The sequence below is a fragment of the Aspergillus flavus genome, chromosome 4 (genome assembly GCF_009017415.1).
Source record: "Aspergillus flavus chromosome 4, complete sequence".
NCBI lineage: Eukaryota > Fungi > Ascomycota > Eurotiomycetes > Eurotiales > Aspergillaceae > Aspergillus > Aspergillus flavus.
Window position 1 is genome coordinate 3,513,717 of NC_092405.1, and position 20,943 is coordinate 3,534,659.

Consider the following 20,943-nt stretch of genomic DNA (forward strand, 5'->3'; position numbering starts at 1 on the left):
AGTGAGAACAATAAAAAATCTTTAATTCATTTATAATTTACCTAAGCATGGCATCGTATCAAAAATTCATCCTGGAACATCCCAAACCAGGGAAAATATAGAAAGACGTCGCAATGACAACCAATTTCGACGGGAATAGATTTTCTTTTAGGGATAACTTATCCCACATATACAGACGATATGACCAAGCATATACAATCCAGTTTCAGCTACTAAAGTGAAGAAAACTTCAAACTTTTAACCGACCCATCTTCTGGCACTGTAGAAGACACGGCCCCAGGGACCGATGTCACCCCATTCCTGGGCCTTGGCGGGCAGCCAGCTGGCGATACCGCCCATGACGGTACGCTCGGGGTGAGGCATGATGGCCAGGACACGGCCGTTGGCGTTGCGGATACCGGCGATACCCTCGGGACTGCCGTTCGGGTTGAATGGGTATTTCATGGTTGGCTTGAGACCGGCGTTGTCAACGTACTGGACGGGAGCGAGACCTTCCTGAACGAAGGATTGGGCGGTGACATTGGAAGAGGGGGAGAAGGAGGCACGACCCTCGCCGTGGGCGACGGCGATAGGCAGCGAGGTGCCGTCCATGCCGTGGAAGAAGACGCTGGGTCTGGAGGGATCAGGGTCCGACACACGAACCATACAGACACGGCCTTCATACTGCTCGCTGGCGTTGCGCTCGAAGCTGGGCCAGTTTTGGGCGCCGGGGATCAACTCCTTCAGACGAGACAGGAATTGACAACCGTTGCAGACACCCAAAGCGAAGGTGTCAGGGCGCTCGAAGAAGCTCTGGAATTCGGAACGAGTGTTCTCGTGCAGCAGGACAGACTTGGCCCAACCTTGACCGGCACCAAGCACGTCACCGTAAGAGAAACCACCGCAGGCAGCCATGCCAACAAAGCTGGCGAGAGACACACGTCCAGAGATGATGTCGGTCATGTGGACATCGACGGCGGAGAAGCCAGCCATGTTGAAAGCGAAAGCCATCTCAGCCTGGCTGTTCACACCCTGCTCACGCAAAATAGCTACGCGAGGCTTGTTGCTGAAAGGAGACATCGAGGTCAGGCTGGTGAGCATAGGGAGAGCCTTATCCTTGGGGTCGAAAGTTGGGTTCCATGACAGACCAGGGTCGGCATCATCAAGAATGTTGGCATATTCCTGATCAGCACAAGCAGCGTTGTCACGCATCTTCTGCATATGGTACGAAGTGCTGGACCAGGTCTGCTGAAGGTTGGCACGGTTGTTGCGATACACCAAAGTGTGTCCGTGGTAAATGGCAAGGTTCTGCTTGGTTCTCTCGGAAACTCGTCCAATCTTGTGGATCAGGCCAGCAGGGGGACCACATGTGGCAAAGCAGGAGCGGAACTGGATCTCGTGTTCTTTGCGGACCTGGAACACAGCTCCCAGCTCTTCAGTGAACAGAGTCTCCACGACATCCTTCGTGCCGGAGCTGGGGCAGATGTTATCGAGCATGACCTCGACACCGCAACGACCGGCAAACATCATCTCTGCAAGGGTGGTGAACAGACCACCATCAGATCTATCATGGTAGGCCAGGACAATGCCCGCGTCCTGCAATTGTTGAGTAGCATCGAAGAAGTCCTTGAAGATTTCAACATCACGGACATCAGGACAGTCGTCACCCACCTGGTTGAAGACCTGAGCAAGGGCAGAGCCTCCCAAAGTCTTGCGGCCGAAGGAGAGATCGACGAACATAAGGACGGTCTCACCGACGTCCTCCAGACGACGAAGAGCCGGAGTCCAGGTCTTGCGGTAGTTGCCAACCGGTGCAAAAGCCGAGATGACAAGAGACATAGGCGCAGTAACCTCCTTCGCCTGCTTAGAGGCTTCATCAGTCCACTTCATCTTCATGGACATGGAATCCTTTCCGACAGGAATGCTGATACCAAGCTTGGGGCAAAGATCCATTCCAATGGCTTCCGCAGCCTCGTAGATGGCGGCACCTTCACCTGGGTGGCTGCTAGCGGACATCCAGTTGGCAGAGAGCTTCACGTGGCTGAGACGGTCAACCAGATCGGCAGCGGCAATGTTCATGAGTGACTCCGCAACAGCCATACGTGCCGAAGCAGCAGGAGAGATCAAGGCAAGGCTTGGTCTCTCACCCATGGCCATGGCCTCACCAGTCTTAACTCCTTGAAGCAATGCTGTGGCAGTGACAGCGACATCAGACACAGGAGTCTGCCACCTACCAACCATCTGGTCGCGTGCAGTGAGACCACCAACTGTTCTGTCACCAATCGTGATGAGGAAAGATTTGGAGGCAACAGCAGGAAGAGAGAGTACTCTGTTGGCAGCCTCCCCGATGAGCTCAAGATGGTTGGGTGCAAGAGCAGGCAGGTACTTCGTAAGGGTTGCATCGACGGCGGGAAGTTTCAATTTACGAGATTCAACGACGCGAGTCATCTTAGGAGGCTTTCCGAATAGGACGGACAGGGGCAAGTCAATAGGCTTGGGGTACTCGGTCGAGTCCCTGTCCATGAGAACGAGCCTCTTCTCCTCCTCGGACGTTCCACCTCCACGACCAACAACGGAGAAGCCACAACGCTCACGGTTGGCAATAGCCGTGAACTTGTTCATGGAGTCCTCCCCAACAGCCATGACGTATCTCTCCTGAGCTTCACAGCACCAGATCTGCATGGGGCTCATGCTCTTGTCGGCACTGTCAATCTCACGAAGTTCAAAAGTGGCACCCAGGCCGGAATCATGGATCAGTTCGGGAAGGGCGTTGGAGAGACCTCCAGCACCAACGTCATGGATGAACTTGATAGGGTTGTTATCACCCATAGCGGTACAAGCGTTAATCACTTCCTGTGCTCTCCGCTGGACTTCAGCGTTGCCTCTCTGCACACTAGCAAAGTCCAGCTCAGCAGAACCTTCACCCGAGGTAATACTGGAGGCGGCACCACCACCCAGACCGATCAGCATGGCAGGCCCACCAAGGACGACGAGGAAAGCACCAGGCTTTACAACTTCTGGCTTCTTGATGGCATGCTGGGGCCGGACAGTTCCGACACCACCGGCAAGCATGATGGGCTTATGGTAACCTCGAACTTCCTTCTGGCCATTGCCAATATCAATTTCTGTCAGCAAAGTACGGAAATAGCCAGAAATACAGGGCCGTCCGAATTCGTTGTTGAAAGCCGCGCTACCAATGGGAGCCTCCAACATGATATCCAAGCTGCTAGCGATGTGGTTCGGTTTGCCCACATCCAGTTCCCATGGCTGTTTCAAGCCAGGAATCTGCAGGTCGGAGACACAGTATCCGGCAAGACCTGCCTTGGGCTTTGAGCCTCGTCCGACAGCACCTTCGTCACGGATCTCACCGCCGGAGCCGGTTGCGGCACCAGGGTATGGGGATACCGCCGTAGGATGGTTGTGGGTTTCGACCTTAGCCAAGAAGTGAACAATCTCTTTCGTATGATTCCACTCCCCAGTGGTAGCGTCGGGAGCCCAGTGAGCGGCGACATCGCCCTCAAGAACAGCAGCATTGTCGCTGTAGGCACTGACTGTGTACTCTGGGTTTTTCTTGTGTGTATTCCGGATCATCGCGAACAAGCTGTTGGGCATTTGTTTTCCATCGATGACCCAGGAAGCATTGAATTGCTTATGACGGCAGTGTTCCGAGTTGACCTGTGCGAACATGAAGAGCTCGACATCGGTAGGGTCACGGGCAATAGGGCCATTGGGACCATAGGCTTCCGCAATGTACTCAATTTCAGATTCTTCCAGAGCCAACCCTAAATGTTTGTTTGCTTCCTGCAACACCTCCTTCGGAGATTTGTCGCTCCCGTGGAGGGGGATGGTCTCAAGGGGAAGAGGACTGTGCTCGGAAAACATCAGGTGTAGGTCAGGTTCTTCCTGGCCCAGAACCTGTGTCATGCGATCGTGCAAGACATCCTGGAAACCCGACTTATATTCTGCGGAGCTAGCGCGGAGACACGAGATCTTCAATCCGCGCTCAATACGGTCGACATACTTGCGCAAGCCACAGACGTGAGCGATACCGGTGGCCTGTGAACTCCATGGGGAAATGGTTCCCGTCCGAGGGAAGACGTAGAAGACATCGAACTGGCCGTCCTCGGCACTGAAGGAGGGAGGGATGTCGGTGATATCACCATATTGCAGGAGCTGCTTCAGAACGTTCTGCTGCGGTTCATCCAAGGGTTGAGAAGCATGAACGTAGTGAATCCATTGGGCTCGAACATCTTGAGCTCCAATGCTGGCCGCAATTGCATGTCCCCGGGAGCGAGAGAAGGCAACAGACCCGGGGAGGGCCAGAAAGGTGGAAGCGGAGGAAGCGGAGGTCATTCTGAACCTGGAGGAGGGACCCGAAATGACTCAACGGAGACGGAGGCGAACGAGAGAGGCGGGGGAGGAAGGAGAAGAAGAATAAGATAGGACACTCAGGAGGAGAGGTCCAAGTCGTTGGAAGAGATGTGTACAGGTACACACCTCGAACTAGTAGTTCGACTGGCGATGAGGAGCACAGCGACGGGCTTTGAGCTGCTCGTCCGTCTTGCTGTCTAAAAATTAATTCTTTCTTTTTGGGAGGCGTGGGAAAAAGGCCCCGCGCTAGGCCGATTTCGGCTTATCACCTCCCCTTATCAGTCACGTGGGGCCATTGCCCCGGAGAAATCCTCCCCCTGGAGGAATGTTCTGCCTCTGGTTGTGGTCATTATGCATTGCTCTTCGTACACACAAAGGGTCATGATGGGGGGTTTGGGATAGTCAGATACATTTCTGTTGTACGAAGATAGGTTCATACTACGGGGCAGACCCAGTGTTTCACTGAGCGCGTGTCCACCTTGTTGATGGGGATGACATTGCTTTAAAAGTCTGGAGTATGGGTCCATGGTGGCCGTGTCCAAGTTCTCGACCTTGGAAGAACGTTTTTCTAGACTAAAGCAAAGCACAGAGGTTGACTTTAAAGCACCAGTCAAGAGAAGAACCCATAGCGTGAGCAAAGTGGATGGGGTACTCTACGTCCACATTGCTTGGGATCGAATTCAAGTGAGACAATCTCCGTCTGACACTGTCCCCATGGATTGTCAAGTGGATACTCCAATTAAAGCTCACGGGCAACAAGCAAAACCTGGAGCAAGAGAAGTCAAAGAGAGAGAGTAAAGAAAAAATTGAAACTGAAATTCATGACACACCCTGATCGGGAGGGACCTTTCCTTATGCGGTAATACCCTCCGTGACCCGGGATTCCGATGACATAATGAAAATGGCGTGGTGCCAAGGGTCTTGGCAGCGGATCTAGACATTCAAACTTTTATATTCAACACTATAGTATGTACACGATAAAAGCAACCGGTGCTATCCACACGGATATCGCATCCGGACAGAAATCTTCGGTTAGCACTAGCCCAGGCACTGACAGTACGTTTGTCTTTCTTACGTCATAATAGGGAGTCTGTATTTTACACTATCGAGTATGATCCTCATGCACCGTGGTAGATCCTACAACACTGATAAGGCTGTTAAAGTAACTCGTACACTGATATATATACATATATATACATATAGATCTACATAAGCGGCAGGTAATTGGAAAGAGTACAGTTTAGACTCAGTGATATCATATGGACTACCTCGTTAAGCCTAGTGTATACACAGACTTCACACTTATAACTAATGGCATGGCCGCGTAAGAGCTGACTCGGATAATAAGTGACAACGCCGTGAAAGTACTAGGTAGGATAGATGTAAACCAATAGATGATACATTGGGTGTAGAATGTGGGGCAAAACTCTGTTCGGCAATGGATTCATACAACTATAGCCAATGCAAGTATGTATGTAAGTATGTATGTGTTGGTAGAATTAGAGTGGAAAAGAGAAGAAAAATAGAACACCGAACGAGATATTCTTGGCAGAGAGAGAAAACGGGAAGGTGGTTATCAAGTCGCGATCAGACGTTGTGATAAGCAGTATCATCGTAGCATATCTCCCCATGCGGTTAGCGACCCACCTTCCAAATCGGGCAATTTGATAGGAAACTGGATGCAAGGCTGAGCTTGTGCGCTGCCATCTTGGGCATCTTTCCTACCTGGTATCTTTTGGAAAATTCGCGCCCCTTAATTTAGCTTCCAGGAATTGCGTTTGCGTATCCACGGGTTGCGCCTTAATCTTGCGCCATGCGTTTCTATATAAGAGGCACGTATGCCCCATTCCAAGGCTTGATGATAGCCTTTCCATCGAATCAGTCAATTGCTTAACCTAGTGTTCTGTCCAGAACAAACATGCAAGACAATCACTTACGACGCTCAAGCGATGCAGCTCGGACCCTCTCAGGGTCCGGGCAAGACACCGATTACTTGGATTTACCTGTACGCCAAGTCACCCGCGATGCCAATCTAGAAGAATACACAACAGAAACCGCTGCGGGTCAAATCATCAAGCCCGTTCGGTCTGCTGCTTCAGGGAAAATGGAGGATTGGAAGCTAGTAACATTTACTATCGACGACCCGGAAAATCCGAAGAATTGGTCCAAGGCGTTCAAATGGTATTGTACTATGGTGGTTGCTTTTACTTGCTTCGTCGTCGCATTCGCAAGTAGTGTTATTACGGCCGATATAGAAGGACCAGCTGAAGAGTTTGGTGTCTCTCGAGAAGTCAGTCTGGTTGTCGTCACGGTCTTTGTCATTGGTTTTGGTGTTGGTACGTGTGTTGTGGTCATCGCTCGCTTGTTCAGGTACTGACTGGTCAGGTCCAATGGCGTTCGCACCCATGTCAGAGATGTTTGGCCGTAGACCGGTCTATGCCCTCACACTCCTCATAGCGGTTATCTTCATCATTCCTTGTGCGGTGTCGAAGAATATCGGGACTCTCATCGTGTGCAGAGCAATTGACGGCATTGCTTTTAGCGCCCCGATGACTCTGGTTGGTGGTACTTTAGCGGATCTGTGGAAAAATGAAGAGCGTGGTGTCCCTATGGCGGCCTTCTCTGCAAGCCCCTTCCTTGGTCCGGCCATTGGTCCGCTCGCGGGTGGCTACCTGGCTGATGCGGCCGGGTGGAGATGGCTCTACTGGCTGATGTTGATCCTTGCATTCGTCGCCTGGGTGCTGATCACCTTCACTGTGCCCGAAACCTATGCTCCAACGATCCTGAAACGGAGAGCCAAGAAACTCAGGAAGACGCAGAACGACTCCAAGTACGTGACCGAAACGGAACTAGATTCTCGGCCGCTGGGTGAGAAACTGCGCATATTCTTCTTCCGCCCGTTCCAGCTCTTGTTTCTGGAACCCATCGTCTTGTTCATCTCGATCTACATGTCCGTGCTGTATGGCCTGCTGTACATGTTCTTCGTTGCGTAAGTTCACGTTCATATCAAACCGCTTGTACCACACTCTAACATGATTCTTTAGGTACCCAATCGTGTATCAAGGTGGAAAAGGCTGGAGTGCCGGATCGACTGGTCTTATGTTCATTCCCCTGGCCATCGGTGTCATCATGAGCGCGGCTTGCTCTCCATTTATCAACAAGCACTATCTATCGCTGTACGCAAAGTATGGCGGAAAGCCCCCAGCAGAGGCACGCCTGATCCCTATGATGTTCTCGTGCTGGTTTATTCCTATTGGACTTTTTATCTTCGCATGGACATCGTACCCGCAGATCCACTGGTTCGGACCTGCCGTCGGTGGCTGGCCGGTAGGTTTCGGCTTTATTTTCCTGTACAACTCGGCGAACAACTACCTTGGTGAGCTTTCCCTGCCCTCTACCTCCTAAAGGCTAATTACTAACGGTATTGTAGTCGATACGTACCAGCATCAAGCAGCATCTGCCCTTGCCGCAAAGACCTTTCTCCGGTCTATATGGGGAGCGTCCACAGTGCTCTTTACTGAGCAGATGTATGACCGATTGGGTGACCAATGGGCTAGTACATTACTGGCTTTCATTGCGTTGGCCTGCTGCGCCATTCCTTATGTTTTCTATTTCAAGGGCGAGTCTATTCGCCGCTTCTCGCGATATGCCTACAACGAAGATGAAGAGAATACCGGGAAGGTCGAGAAGAGCTAAAAGCTTTCCTCTGTGAACCCGGCACTTAATTTCCATGCCACAAAAGGTCTTGCTACATTGAACTAGACATAGATTTCCTGTGTCCTAGATTTCGGTATTTCGAAAGAATTGGCACCTGGGTCGATGGTTGGGGTTTACGAGTGACATGTATTGAATGCTTGGATTATATATACCATGACTAATATAGACGATACACATCTGGAGATGTTTAATAAAGTTTTTATTGAGAAAACTGATCTAGTACAAGACTCGGAAGAAACTGAATTGTTTAACCTAGGTACAACTAAAAAGCTAAACGTCATTGCCCAATCGTTTGGTTAGGGTTTTGTCGGCTGCTGGAGTTCCCCGCTCCTCGTCACGTGGTGATTTCCCTTGCGGCCTTAGTCATTCGCCGCCGATAGTTGGGCCAAGTTAGTGCGACCGACCGTAGCATTTGTCTCCTCGACCTCCTCTTACGAATTCTCGATAAGCTTGCCAAGTGTTGAAGTTACCGAAATTAATTTATTTAATTATTTAGAACTATGGATCTCCCGTCGATTTAATTTCGAAAGTGACCACCTCAATTTGAACCGCCCTGTATCCAGTCTATCCGCCTCCTATGTGATCCGTTCTTTGCATGAATTGAAACACCGAAAAAGTTGAATCGCAGCACTGCACTATAGCAATCCAAGTAATTTCAGTTTAACCTTCAAGACCTCAATGACGTCCCCATATCAGCCGTCCATGTCGTTCTCGCCGTCGGTGAACGGCCCCGACATGACGGCTGCGCCCTCGAGACCCGTCTCCGACCTCCCGCAATCCCAAGTCGATGCGATTATCCGAACGAAACGGAAAGCGCGTGAGCCGAAGGCGTGCTATCCCTGCCATGCGCGAAAAGTTAAATGCGATCGCAATCTCCCGTGTGATGGATGTGTCAAGCGCGACCATGCCGACCTCTGCTCGTACGAACGGCCCTCGAAAAAACGCATCATGGGCGCCGCGGGCCCTTCCCAATATCGCGACAGTCCCGCAGCGACGCCGGGTGGATCGGAAAGCGTCGGGCTCCCTGGATCTGCTGAGACACCTATCCGGTTAAAACAGGAACCTGGCGTGGCGAGATCGAACCCGTTGACGTCTGCCGGACGAGTCTCAATTCCGCGGGAGGAGTGGGATAATGTGCGCACTAGGCTGAAGGAGATGGAGCAAACCATTAACAATCTCCGTGTCGGGCTTGAGAAGGCAGAAGAAGGACAAGCCTCCTCATTAGAGACGGGTAGCGTGCAGAGCGGTGATGCCAGTATCCGGTCCAAAGCCGCTTCTCCGGAGCGAGAGGGTATCCATGCGGCGAACACGTTGGGCGAGGGCACTGTCCACCTGGGATCTCGATCGGTACTTGCTTACATATTGAACAACAAGTCCGGGTCAGATCAGCTGCAAGCCCTGCTGGAAGGTGGCATATTGCCGAAACTGGGGCTTGATAATGAATCTGCGACGTATCCATTTGTCGACCTGTGGTCGTCTGATATGTCCACATTTGATGTCAGCGCTGTTTGCAGCGCACTCCCAAGTGATCAGCAGTGCAAGGAGTATGTTTCTAGAATCTGTTCCGTCTTTTTGGTTGGCTCTTATGCTGAACTATGGCTAGGTTTTTTTACTACTACCGGGACATAGCAGGTGCTATCTATCCTGTTCTCGAGGACATACCCAATTTTGAGATGCACCTTGATCTTCTGTTGCGGACTAGGACGGCCACCGGTGGGATATACCGCTCAGATAACGATCAAGCTCAAAAACCATTCGGTGTTTCCATAGCATTTCTCGGCTTGTTGTTTGCTGTGTTGGCCTCCGGCTGCCAGTCCTCCGATTTGCCCGGGAAGGAGAGAGAGTTAACGTCTCAAGTTTATGGTGAGTGTCGTGTTCCACTTCCATCTGCGAACAGCTTTACTTACTGGACCCAGTATGTTGCTCGTACCAGTGTCTTCGAATGACCAACTTCTTGTCACAGCCGACAATAGACGCGATTCAGACCCTCCTTGTGATTGGCAATGTTTTGTCCTATAATATGAACCCCGGCATTTCCTACGTTCTTCTTGGTACGTAAATATTATCATGCCCAATCCTGCGCCAGTCTAGCTAATCAATGCCAGGCATGACCCTTCGAATGGGGCTTGCGCTTGGGTTGCATGTTGAATCAAGCCGCTTTTCCGCAGCGGAGAGATACCGTAGGCGACATGTTTGGTGAGTAGGCCTGCGCCTGCCGTTATGATCTATGATTTGCGATTTATGATGATTCTAACACTGCATAGGTGGTCCATGGCTTGGCAGGACAGCCATTTCTCGCTTTCTTACGATCGACCATCAACCACGGCCGTCTGCCAACCAGAGATAGCCTACAAAGAGGACTCAACGCCTGGCGAATGTTCGTACTTTGAAACACTCTGCCGGGTTATACAACTGGCATTGGAGGTAGTGCGCAGCCGAATGCTCAATCCTCACGCACAGCTGAGCCAGAAGACCATCCATGCATACAAAGAAAGGATTCAACACATCATGATTGAGGCGAAGCCTTACTTGCGTGACCGGAAGTACTGCTTCTCTACATCCGAACACCTTGAAAGAGTCGTGCTGAAGCTACACTCCTCTTACTTCGCCTCTGAGCTCCTCCGGCCGGCTCTCAAAATGACGGCCGACCCCAGCGACCCGCTCACCACCAGCATGCGTTCCGACTGCGTTAGCAACTTGATGACCACGGTCGAGGCCTATGTTGAAATGCACACCGTTAGCTCCCATGCGTCCCGGTCTTGGATTGCCTTGCAGCGAGCGATCAGCTCGGTTTTCTTACTCGCAGTCACAGAAGAATCGAAGACGAACCCCCGTTTCTGGACTCTTTTACGTGAGATGAAGATGATCATTGCAGAACGGGCCAACGAGGAAGGTTTATTTGGTCAGGGAGATGCGTCTGGCCTTCCCCAGACAGATCGCAACGGAAGCTTCAATGCGGCCATTCCCACCACCACCAACACAACAGCTACTAGCCCCGCTGCCCTAAGCACTGCCTCCCCTGCGTCGGCTGCCGTCGGAATGGATACGCAGACTCAGTGGGCTAAGCCCTTAACTAAGACACTCCGCGCGCTGGACAAGCTTGAAGCCGCCTTCAGCTCCCATGGCCAATTGCCAACTGGCCATGGCACATATCTGAACCCAGCTACGGCATCCATGCAAAACCTGGTACCGCCTGTTTCTGCCGCCATGACGCCCAGTGTCGGATCTCTTCCGCCTCCGACGCCCGAGAGTTCCACCAGCGGGGAGTGGACCATGCCCAATATTCTTGACCGAGCTGCGGAGTATATTCATCCACCTCTGTGGAGCTAATCATATGCCGTGTGGGATTTAGTACTGGGCGTTAGGAAGTGTTCGTTATGATTGCATGGACTTGCTTTACCAGGGGAGTATATATGCGTTCGGTTGTAAAACTTGGGTGTCCTGGTGTCTCTCTTGATTGGTGCTGTCTTTCCTGTAACATTTAAGTCTTTATTTACATGACCTACTTCTAGGATATTTTCATGAAGCATAATTGATAGAAATAAGAAATAATCTGATTCTATCCTGCAGACAGCGTCCGCATATATATCAAATCTCCTCCAATTGAACATGTGGGTCCAAATCAATACCCATTACCCAGCTATAGTAAACAAGACTTCCCTTCCCCAAGCAGGTAATAGAACCTACTTCCATTAACGAAAAGAAACAGATTCCGCACTACACGGTGAAAGAAAACAGCCCTTCTCAATCTCCACCTCAAACCCCAACGATTCCAAAAACGGCAAAGACCAGAATTGGAAAAACACACCCAGTATCATACTTCCAACATAACATTCTTCTCAACAAGGCTGGTATCGTAAAAGAGAGGATTGTTACGGAGCATTACATTGAGGAGTCTGTAAGGGGCTTAATGGAGTGGTGGTTGTGCGGGGACTGATAAATCTTGTAGACTCTTGAGCTGGAGGTATACCCTATCAGTTGCAAAGGATCGGATCACATAGATGGGCGATTTGTCACATCGCTCTATCACGGACCTATAGTTGGACGAAGTATTAGTACCGAATTACTAGGTAACTGTTAGGAAAGAAAAGAAGCAGGAGGAATAGAAGAAGCAGGGTATAAAGGAATTTAAATCGTCTTTAGTATTTTTCTTTAGTTTAAAATATTAATAATCTTTATGAGTTTTATTTTATCCCTTTTTCCCCACATACACAGACATATAGAACGAAGCGATCATTTACTCACAGTAAGACCCCGATCTAGATTATATTGACTTGAAATCACCAGAATCCCACAGCTGACCACATCCAGAAAAGAAAAAAAAAGACTCGATGGCAAACCAAAGCAGGCATTATATACATGCGGGACTTGAGAGATGTGATATCGACAGTCAGTTGTGGTATGGGCTGCATGAGGTGGAGAAGATCCATCTTGGCGTTTCTCTCAAGTGCTTAAATGGGGTAATGCGAAGGTGTTCCTATTCGTTGAGACAGGTGGGCGGGAGGCTTCCCCGGTTGGAGATTGTAGGTTTGGTGGCTGGGCTTAATATTGAAGATAGCGTGTTTTCTTGGGACGGGCTGTTGGGCTGAGAGGATGAGCAATTCTACTTTCTACTTGTATTGAGGGAGGATACTTTGTATGTAGAAATAAATTTGGATTAGGAAAGATAACTAGAATTTGAATAACACCCATGTACCATTAACACCTTATCTATGCCGATTATTTGAACATCCCCGGTTTCTGACAAAGGACAGAATTGTGCTTCATTGCAGCTTCTGTTGATAGCTATCCAGTATTGACGAAGAATGTAAAGGACAAATACTTGTGGAGGCAGTCGGATGTATCCAGTTGACGGGAGACTCAGATAGGAAGTTTCGATTCTGACAATGACATGTCAGGCCTTGCATGGTGAACGAGCTGGTGGCTGGTACTTGCTCCACTGGCGAGGGAGGTTGAGATGTAGGCGGCGGTGGAACTCCTGCTAGAGGGGAACTTGGTTGAAGCAGAATAACTGCCTTTGGCTTCATATTTCCATTGTCTAGCATCTGCAAGATCTGTGGCAGTGATGCCTCTATTAAGTGTCAGAATTGATTCATAATACTTATGTGATGTAGGGACGGAACGGGAACACACCAGTGGTCAAATAATAGAAGCTCGATTGAGAGTTCTGAGTATAGATATTCCACGGATCAGTCTGGAGTTGGCCATTCATGTCCGGTGGGACGTAGTTATTCGAGGCATTCGTTGCCATGTCCAGATTTAAGGAGCCAGCGTCTGGAGAACATACACTACTGTTTGTGAGGACAGACGGCGATAATGAGCTCGATGGATCGGCTTCTTTCGCAGTGGCCTCGTACTGCGGAAAGGTTGGTGAGGGCTGCGGTGGTAGGGTAGATGCTGGACTCAGAGTGCTGTAAGGATAGTAGGTACCCGTCGAACCAGGCAGATAAGGACCACTCATCGCAGGCATAATCTCGGCAGCAGGCGATAAAACCTTTCTGTCGACATCATACGCTGATGTCGGGACTCCTCCCAACGGTGCCGTAGGATGGTGATAACCCCAACCGTTTAGGCTCGCCGCTGCTCTGAGTTCACTCGCGATAACCCGTTCCTGTAGTTTGGCAATTCGATCTCGGATTTTGCGACCTTTGAAAGGTGGTGTTAGAGCCATGCTCTCTATTCAAGTGGAAGAGATATACTCACGGTGATTCCTCTGGGACAGCCTGTTCTGTAACCTTCTTCTTTCGATAGGGTCTTGTTCCAGTTTTGGGTTTGTCGCGGCGCTGGCACGATCGTCCTTTGCATGCTGTGCTCGCATGTTGATGTGAAATATTTGTTGACAATCACCTTACTCCGCTCGCTTGAACTGTGTATGTGTATGAACCCCAACTCTTGTGATTCGGCCTCTGACTTCTTGCAGAGTCACCGTTTAACCTAGAGAAATGTGACACTTGGTTTGACGATTATTTTGATGGCAATGGAGATGCAGTCCTGGATTAAAGTATGACGAGGATGAATGAGGAACAGGCGGTGACCGAGCTATATATAAGTATTATGAGATCAGACCAACCTGAACCAGACCAACTTAGGGACAGCTAGGCTTGCTCGGTGTTCTCATGAAAAGTCTGACGTGTTCTCAGCTTTTCTGGTTATGGTATATCAAAGTATAAGAGTCCGAGAGACGACCTTTGATTTGCTCGTCGGTTCAACGCGCCTTTCACTTTACGAGCGCCTGTAATAGATTGAGACAATGTTCCGGGTATATATAAAAAGGGCCCGGGGGAGAAAAGGGTAGTTTATCTTTGGAAGAAAGTGTTTAAATATCCACTGAATTGACTTCTTCGAAATGCTACATCGTTCCTGACTTTACGGGCACTAGTGAATAGAATGTCTCGCACCCATGGTACTGGATACTTGACCTGTGGCCTCCGATGGCCACGAGGGACTGAGCCCTGTTCCATTCCGATTCGCGGGGTTTGCTGTGCAGAGACCCAAGTAAGCAGCCATGCGGGACGTATGAGGCTTGGAGCAGCGCCAGCTGGGTGCATCAGTTAGTTCCAATAAGTCCTGACAAATGGCGTTATGGATCCTGCGATGATAGGACAGAGTAGGGATATTGGTGCGGATATTTCATGCACGGCTCAGCTGATTTGCTAGCCACCAGTGCTATGGATCCCCAGCGTGACATTTTCTTCAGCTGTGTGAACCGTAACACATGGAATACGTACTTTTGATTTGATTGCGGTCTCTATTCCGTGTCGGCGTTTATGCTCGAGTATCGCGTAACCTACAGGGTTTACTGCAAACCCTTGCAGGTCTTCCGCCGATGTTCCTTTCAGGAAAACAAAGAAGCCGGCGTCATCGGAGAGGCGCAATCAAGTAGATGACGTGCCCGGAAAATGACCGGACTCTCAGTACAAATCTCAACCCAAAATTGAAATGCTAGACCAAGGTGATACCCCCAGATTGGGTGGATCCAGCGATGGTATGGTAGATTGTCCCTGTGGGTCAATCTGGCTTGGGGTACATGCGAACTTCCCTAGACAGCCATGAGCAAGACATTGACGGCGACCTTTCTTATTTTGAAAAGCTCGTCTTAGTTCGCTAAAAGGAATCGCAGGCGAGTGGCGTGGCGAGCTTTTTCATGGAAGAACGGGGCATGAAACGGAAAGGCAAAATGAAAGATGGAACTTGGAAAACGGACACAGAGATAAATGATGAAAGTCTCTAAATCAAGAATACTATCTCCTCGAAATTGTAACACTATTGCTTGCTTGGTTCCATTAACAGTGCATCATCACTGGCATGGCGCAGGATAAGCCCAACTAAATGCTGATCGGCCGTCAACATTTCAATGTGGTTCCCGTTGGATTTGCAACTGGCCAGTCAATCATTGCTTGGTTGGAAAAGCTGGAAAATATTTATCCATCTGAAAATGCATTAAGGCGATTGGCGGAGTTTCGCCAGTCTTACCGTGGAAGACGCTGGCATCGATTTCATTTGGTGGAGAGTCAGGGGTTCGTATTCGAAAGGGGAAGAATCTGTAGGCTCTGATGGTCTTGGATGGACTGAAGACGGACTCTTGTGTCACCCGGCAGAGTGGATCGAAAATATTGATGTGATGATGTTGAAGAACCATTGAAGTCCTCCGTTTTGCTTTTTTTGGGCAGACAAGATCCCGTGACTGAACCAGCACCAAACCGATCACACGTTATTCCAGACGTTGTACAGGTCATGTAGTGTCTGCTTCTAGGGCTAAACCGGGCTTTTGTTCAATCATAGTTTGAGATCCTTGATGGTTAATAGATGATAGGCAGTCAAATAGCGTCCTATTCCAACCGCCTGCTAACTAAATTCTCTTATCTAAACTTTCTCTCGGTCCCTTTATCTAACCTCTCCCTTCGTGTCTGTCGACTTTTTTGGAGCTAGCAAGTGGTCTATATTAACCTCAGAATTGGAATAACAAGAGACAGAGCCATATTCGAACATTATTTACCATGAAATTGAGCAGCGATATAATGACATGTACAATATTATATCGACGTCCTACTTCGCACCGAAAGCTTCCAAGAAACAAACGTTGCATCTTTGGCCAACACATGGTCCGTCATATCTATCTCCGCCAAAGCTTCAAAAACACCAAGATACGCTACCGAGCACTCCAATGCGCAAGTTTAGCACACCTTAACTCGCAATTCCCCAACCTACTCTAGACGGAAAATGGGTTCAGTCATCCTGACAATCGCAACTCATCCTCAATACACTATTATCTCTTTCACAAAACAAGTACGGGACACCGTTCCGTTAGTGATCGTCGGCGTCACGGGCGCCTTAAAAGTGAGGACGTTCGGCCCGCGAACGATGACCGCGGCGGTTGTCCGGCGAACACTACAAGATAAGCCGGCCATTTCAAACGAGTCTGGTATTCCTCGCCGTTTCAACGGTTGCGGTGCGCAAGCTTTGTCGTCTCGGATATGATCTCATTGGTACTGACCTTGTCGTACAAGAACAGGCGCTGGCCGAGGAGGATACTAATATATTAATCCTACGGATCCGGCCACAACTAGTATCCATTAGGCAAATCGGAAGTTCTCGGCGAATGATCGTATGTCGATCTATTTGGATGCGGTGGCTTTGGTCGCGATGGATTTTCGCTGGTGTTGAGCATTTTGTCAGGGTTGTAGATTGGGGTCTTGCATTGGGTTTCGAGTGTGTAAAGACTATTCTGGACTTGGTCGGGCTTATTTATCTGTACATAACTGAGTATACGGTTGTACGTATGTACAGTAATCTGTTTAGATTAGATTTTGCTCAGGCATAGCACTTCTTTATCAGAAGTACCCTTTAGGAATACGATATATCTTCGTTTTCCTAGCATTGCGATATGTCTATGATATCGCTCGTCTAGATCCGTCTATCGGATATTTTGCCACTAATAGTAACATCCTTAATTGACATCTGCTGGTTGAATAATAAATGTCTTATTATAGGAAACTCTCAAATGTGATAGATCATCTTAGGTCTTGAGTAGTCATATGATTTGGTGGTGGACACTGAACTGTGGAGCAGACATCTTCCGACGCGCAAATAAGATAATGTATCACTATGTTACCACCGTTTAATTAGAGAGTCTCTGCATATTAAGTTGTTGATGCTCACCAGGGAGCCGAGGTATCATTCCGCATTTCAATAGTAGTTATCACATTGCAAGATCTGAGATTGTGTGGGATAGATATCGAGAAGTGCGACGAGATAGTGGAAACGTGTCAGCATAATAAATAAAAGTCTCATGCTAGATCAAAATCACAACACAGGCCTTACTTATAACAGACAAGAAAGAGAAAGATAGTAAACAAGAAAGACATGTCTAACAAGCGCCGTGAACCTTGACGTATTCAAGACAGTGGACATGGATGCTCCCAAACACGGCAAGCAAAGCAACCAGAAATTAATGAACAGTAAGAAGTCATATCCAAACACAAAGGAAATTTGAAACCATCAGTGGAAGCTAGACAGCCAAACTTGAACTTGAAGGCCACATGGTCTGCCTCCGATTATGTGAGTCTGATAGCTCTAGGCTTTCAGCATCATGATTTCCATGGCCAAGAAAGGCTGCGGGTGGAGCTGCAACTAAGTGTCTTTCATCTTCTGTATGTCGTGTGCTATTCTTTCCAGAGATTGTAGTTCTTGTGTTATTGGCACACGAAACAAATGCATTCGCAACCCGCTCGAAGACCGGACGGAGAAAAGGACTGCTGCTGACAATAATAGCAACGCCGTTCTCGAGAATGGTCCATACATGGCCCATTAATCCGCTATAGAGAATATCTGTCGGGTTTAGATTCGCTATCACAACAGGGCGTAGAATTCCGAACACCATCGGTCTATTCATGCCGGAGGAGAATTGTCAGAAACGGGGGGAGAGAAACTGATAATCCAGATAGCTTACAATATCCCCGTGCTGAACACAAAGGTCAAGGCCACCCTGGTTGCTTTCGGCATCTGCAGACTCCAGAGCGTGGGAAATGGGAGTACCAGGATGAATAAGTCAACGAGGACGTCGAACGCGGACAGGAGACCATAGGCGACTGAGAGATTCAAGCAGTGCCCTTCCTTGGTGACTAATGACCAATTTAGGCCGACCGAGTGGCAGAAGATCATCGCTATGAATATTGTTGCTATTGTCCATAAGGCAGACATCACCATCAACGTGCGGGCACTGAAAACTAGAAGCGGCGTGGAAAATATGCGCGCGAGGGACCAGCAGATGCTAATTTTTACCAATCCGAGAGATATGGCGTAAAGAATCATTAAAGCGTAATATATCTGAGGCAGATGAAGAACAATAATATGAGCAGGAGGACGATTTTATGGAGCTAATCGATGTATGCTTGTGATCAGAGCACCTGATTGAGGAACACTAACCTCGATCAACGTGGTTATATGGTAAATCTGCAGTTGCCATATGGGATGCCCAAAGCCTCTCGCAAACACTAAAGCTACGATTAGATCAGATAAAACACCTTTGCGCTTCACTTGACTCACTTGCAATACTAAGGCAGCCGACGCCTTGGAAGCAGATCTATTGATGCAATTACGGTCAGAAAAACCGTGCTTAGATAGGATGGACCATGTACGACCTACCAGGGACACAATATGTAAATAATCTTCTGGGAAAAGCTTCTGTCCCCTCAGTTGTCTCGAAATAATTCGTAACACAGTGAAGACAATGGCCAGGAGCATAAGGAAGACATCCATTATAATTATTCTAACTCCCTTAGAGGATGGAGGGATGATATCACCTGTAAAGGCGAAGGGATTGCTCCCGATGCCTGTCATTAGACCTGTAGCTGACCCCGAAGATGAGTCCATCCCGCATGAGTTGATACACAAAGATACAACACATAGGACTGAAGAAGTGTCCGTATATAAGTTTATGTACCAGCTTCCATTGCTTTCTTGTCAAGCGTGGGGGGTGTTCAAACACACAAAACTTGCCAGTCTGAGGCGTCAGCACTTTAGCTCGATGTTGTGGATTCGTGCGAAGTTGCGCACCGTCGAAACAGGGCCATAGCTCAGCTCAAACTCCACTAGAATTAAGTTACCTCGCCCAGCGGCGAGCTACTATCTACTAGAGATGCGCTGCCAGGTATTGGCTGGAAAAGGAAATGACAGAAAGAGAATCATGCTACTAGAAGCAGGTGGAGACATTGTCGTTTCCGATTCTGTTTAACGGCATGGTTAGCGGCCTTATTTTTTAGCAGTTAATCAATCATTTCAACTTATGACAGCCGGAGAGCACTTCCGGTTTCAACATTTATAACTGGTATTACAGGATATTATAGTAGCCGGGTTTATAGTTAAGAGGCCTAGACTACATCACTAACTTGGAAATTCCGAACCACAGCGGTTTGGAAAAGACTCTTGAACAAGCGAACATTTTATTTGTCCATGCTGTATTGCGTTAGATAGTTCGCAAGATACCCACGACTTGCAACAACTCCTCTCATTTTTCTCTCTTTTCAGTTCCTGGAGAGTTTTCAGGGTGCTTACTCCGAGTATAGGATTGCTCCACACTTAACGGGCCCCACTTTCCATTTCACAGATCCAGTTGATAATGAGATAGATCACTTCATTCTCCGGCCGAAATCGTCGTGTTTTAAGGTTCAGATTTGTGGCAATCAGGCATACACGTGCCCCAATCACCCTCACAATGAATACCACATGTTGGAAGGTGGTGAAAACCATGTGCCTAGTCTAAGCGAAGAACGACGGATAGGACACGGATTGCGCAGCAGTTGGGAAGCTTCGAAGCTTATTTGGTACTTTTGCGCTGCATTACTCGTGCGAGCAAAGGAACTACACTACGGGTATTGTAGAGAACAAGCTGGGAAAACTGACCTACTAACATACTGCATGCATCCGAGGAGTATGGAGAGCATGAACGTTTGAGGAGTCAAGCTATCATCCCAATTCTCCAGCCGTTTGAGCTCTATGAAGAAGGCTCCCTATGTTAGTCATTGAAATAGTTACCGGAGTGCTCCTGTATTTCCTTGCGTACGACCTAGTCCCGTTTCCTATAAAAGATGATGTCAAATACTTGGTCATTAGAATAAAACAACTGACATGAGCCAAACCGTTGAACCTTTGGTAACCCCACAGCATTACCATCTGACTGGAAGCGTGTGCACAGCTCCTTAAGGCGATCATCAGCCTCACAGGAAAATGGCCAGCAAGAGAATAGACCCATAACTAACAGTCGGTAGCCCTGATCCGGCTATAAACAACTTATGCGGGACGGGTCCTAGTGTAGGGATGGTTTCCCAAAGGTTAAGCGCCCTCGGCATGCCTGAATCAACTTGCCTTTAGCTCTTTTGTGCAGGGTTTGACATCGACTCCATAGTGAACGATCCCTCTCTGAGCACAGCAACTAGAAGGAGCTTGTAAGTACCGTTCCACCTAGCAGCGGTGTCAGAGTCGCAAGTTCTAAGTGGGTTTTTTTTTTTTCGCCGCAAGTCGAAGAAACAGAAGACCAGGGGTATCTCGTATCAGTGGGGGCACTGTTGCACTAATGAAACGTGGTTGAACGTATTGCGATGTGCGCGTCGGTGGGGATAGAGTGAGCTACAGCCACTGCGAGTCAGTATGCCGAATAACAGGGAAAGTGGAGACAAATAGCTTAACTCTGTTTTCGGGAAAACCTCTTCATGTCGGCAAATAAGTTGCACCTAAGCGTAGCACGATGGGTCGCCATTAGAAAAAGCCGTTTGGTAGACTGAACAGTGAATTTCTTTGCCCGGTGAATGTACTGCACTATTCTATTGGGTTATTTCCCTAGAAAGTACCTGCCTTTCGGCTACTCTTCTTAAAAACGCA

The 20,943-nt window shown here is 48.7% G+C and overlaps 5 protein-coding genes across 5 annotated transcripts; 3 read left to right on the forward strand and 2 right to left on the reverse strand.

Moving 5' to 3' along the window:
• Window position 1: 1 nt before the first annotated feature.
• F9C07_2283838 (phosphoribosylformylglycinamidine synthase) lies at window positions 2-4,547 on the reverse strand. Its single transcript, XM_041286025.2, has one exon. It carries the CDS (start codon window positions 4,330-4,332, stop codon window positions 238-240), a length of 4,095 nt encoding a protein of 1,364 aa, XP_041146610.2. The 5' UTR covers window positions 4,333-4,547; the 3' UTR covers window positions 2-237.
• Window positions 4,548-6,057: 1,510 nt separating this feature from the next.
• On the forward strand, window positions 6,058-8,493 carry F9C07_2283839 (synaptic vesicle transporter). Its single transcript, XM_041286020.2, has 4 exons — window positions 6,058-6,686; window positions 6,736-7,339; window positions 7,395-7,726; window positions 7,781-8,493. The coding sequence occupies exons 1-4, from the start codon at window positions 6,269-6,271 to the stop codon at window positions 8,044-8,046; spliced, it is 1,620 nt and encodes a 539-aa protein (XP_041146611.1). The 5' UTR covers window positions 6,058-6,268; the 3' UTR covers window positions 8,047-8,493.
• F9C07_2283840 (uncharacterized protein) lies at window positions 8,494-12,697 on the forward strand. The gene is made up of 5 exons (XM_041292244.2): window positions 8,494-9,611; window positions 9,671-9,930; window positions 9,984-10,118; window positions 10,173-10,263; window positions 10,332-12,697. Exons 1-5 carry the CDS (start codon window positions 8,746-8,748, stop codon window positions 11,395-11,397), a joined length of 2,418 nt encoding a protein of 805 aa, XP_041146612.1. The 5' UTR covers window positions 8,494-8,745; the 3' UTR covers window positions 11,398-12,697.
• Window positions 12,698-12,830: 133 nt separating this feature from the next.
• On the reverse strand, window positions 12,831-13,885 carry F9C07_2233017 (uncharacterized protein; the record flags this gene model as incomplete). Its single annotated transcript, XM_071509925.1, has 3 exons — window positions 12,831-13,138; window positions 13,201-13,713; window positions 13,771-13,885. The coding sequence occupies 3 exons, from the start codon at window positions 13,883-13,885 to the stop codon at window positions 12,831-12,833; spliced, it is 936 nt and encodes a 311-aa protein (XP_071366612.1).
• A 2,112-nt stretch (window positions 13,886-15,997) lies between these two features.
• On the forward strand, window positions 15,998-16,949 carry F9C07_1582245 (uncharacterized protein). Its single transcript, XM_071508227.1, has 2 exons — window positions 15,998-16,516; window positions 16,575-16,949. The coding sequence occupies exons 1-2, from the start codon at window positions 16,288-16,290 to the stop codon at window positions 16,886-16,888; spliced, it is 543 nt and encodes a 180-aa protein (XP_071366613.1). The 5' UTR covers window positions 15,998-16,287; the 3' UTR covers window positions 16,889-16,949.
• The last annotated feature ends 3,994 nt before the right edge of the window (window positions 16,950-20,943 follow it).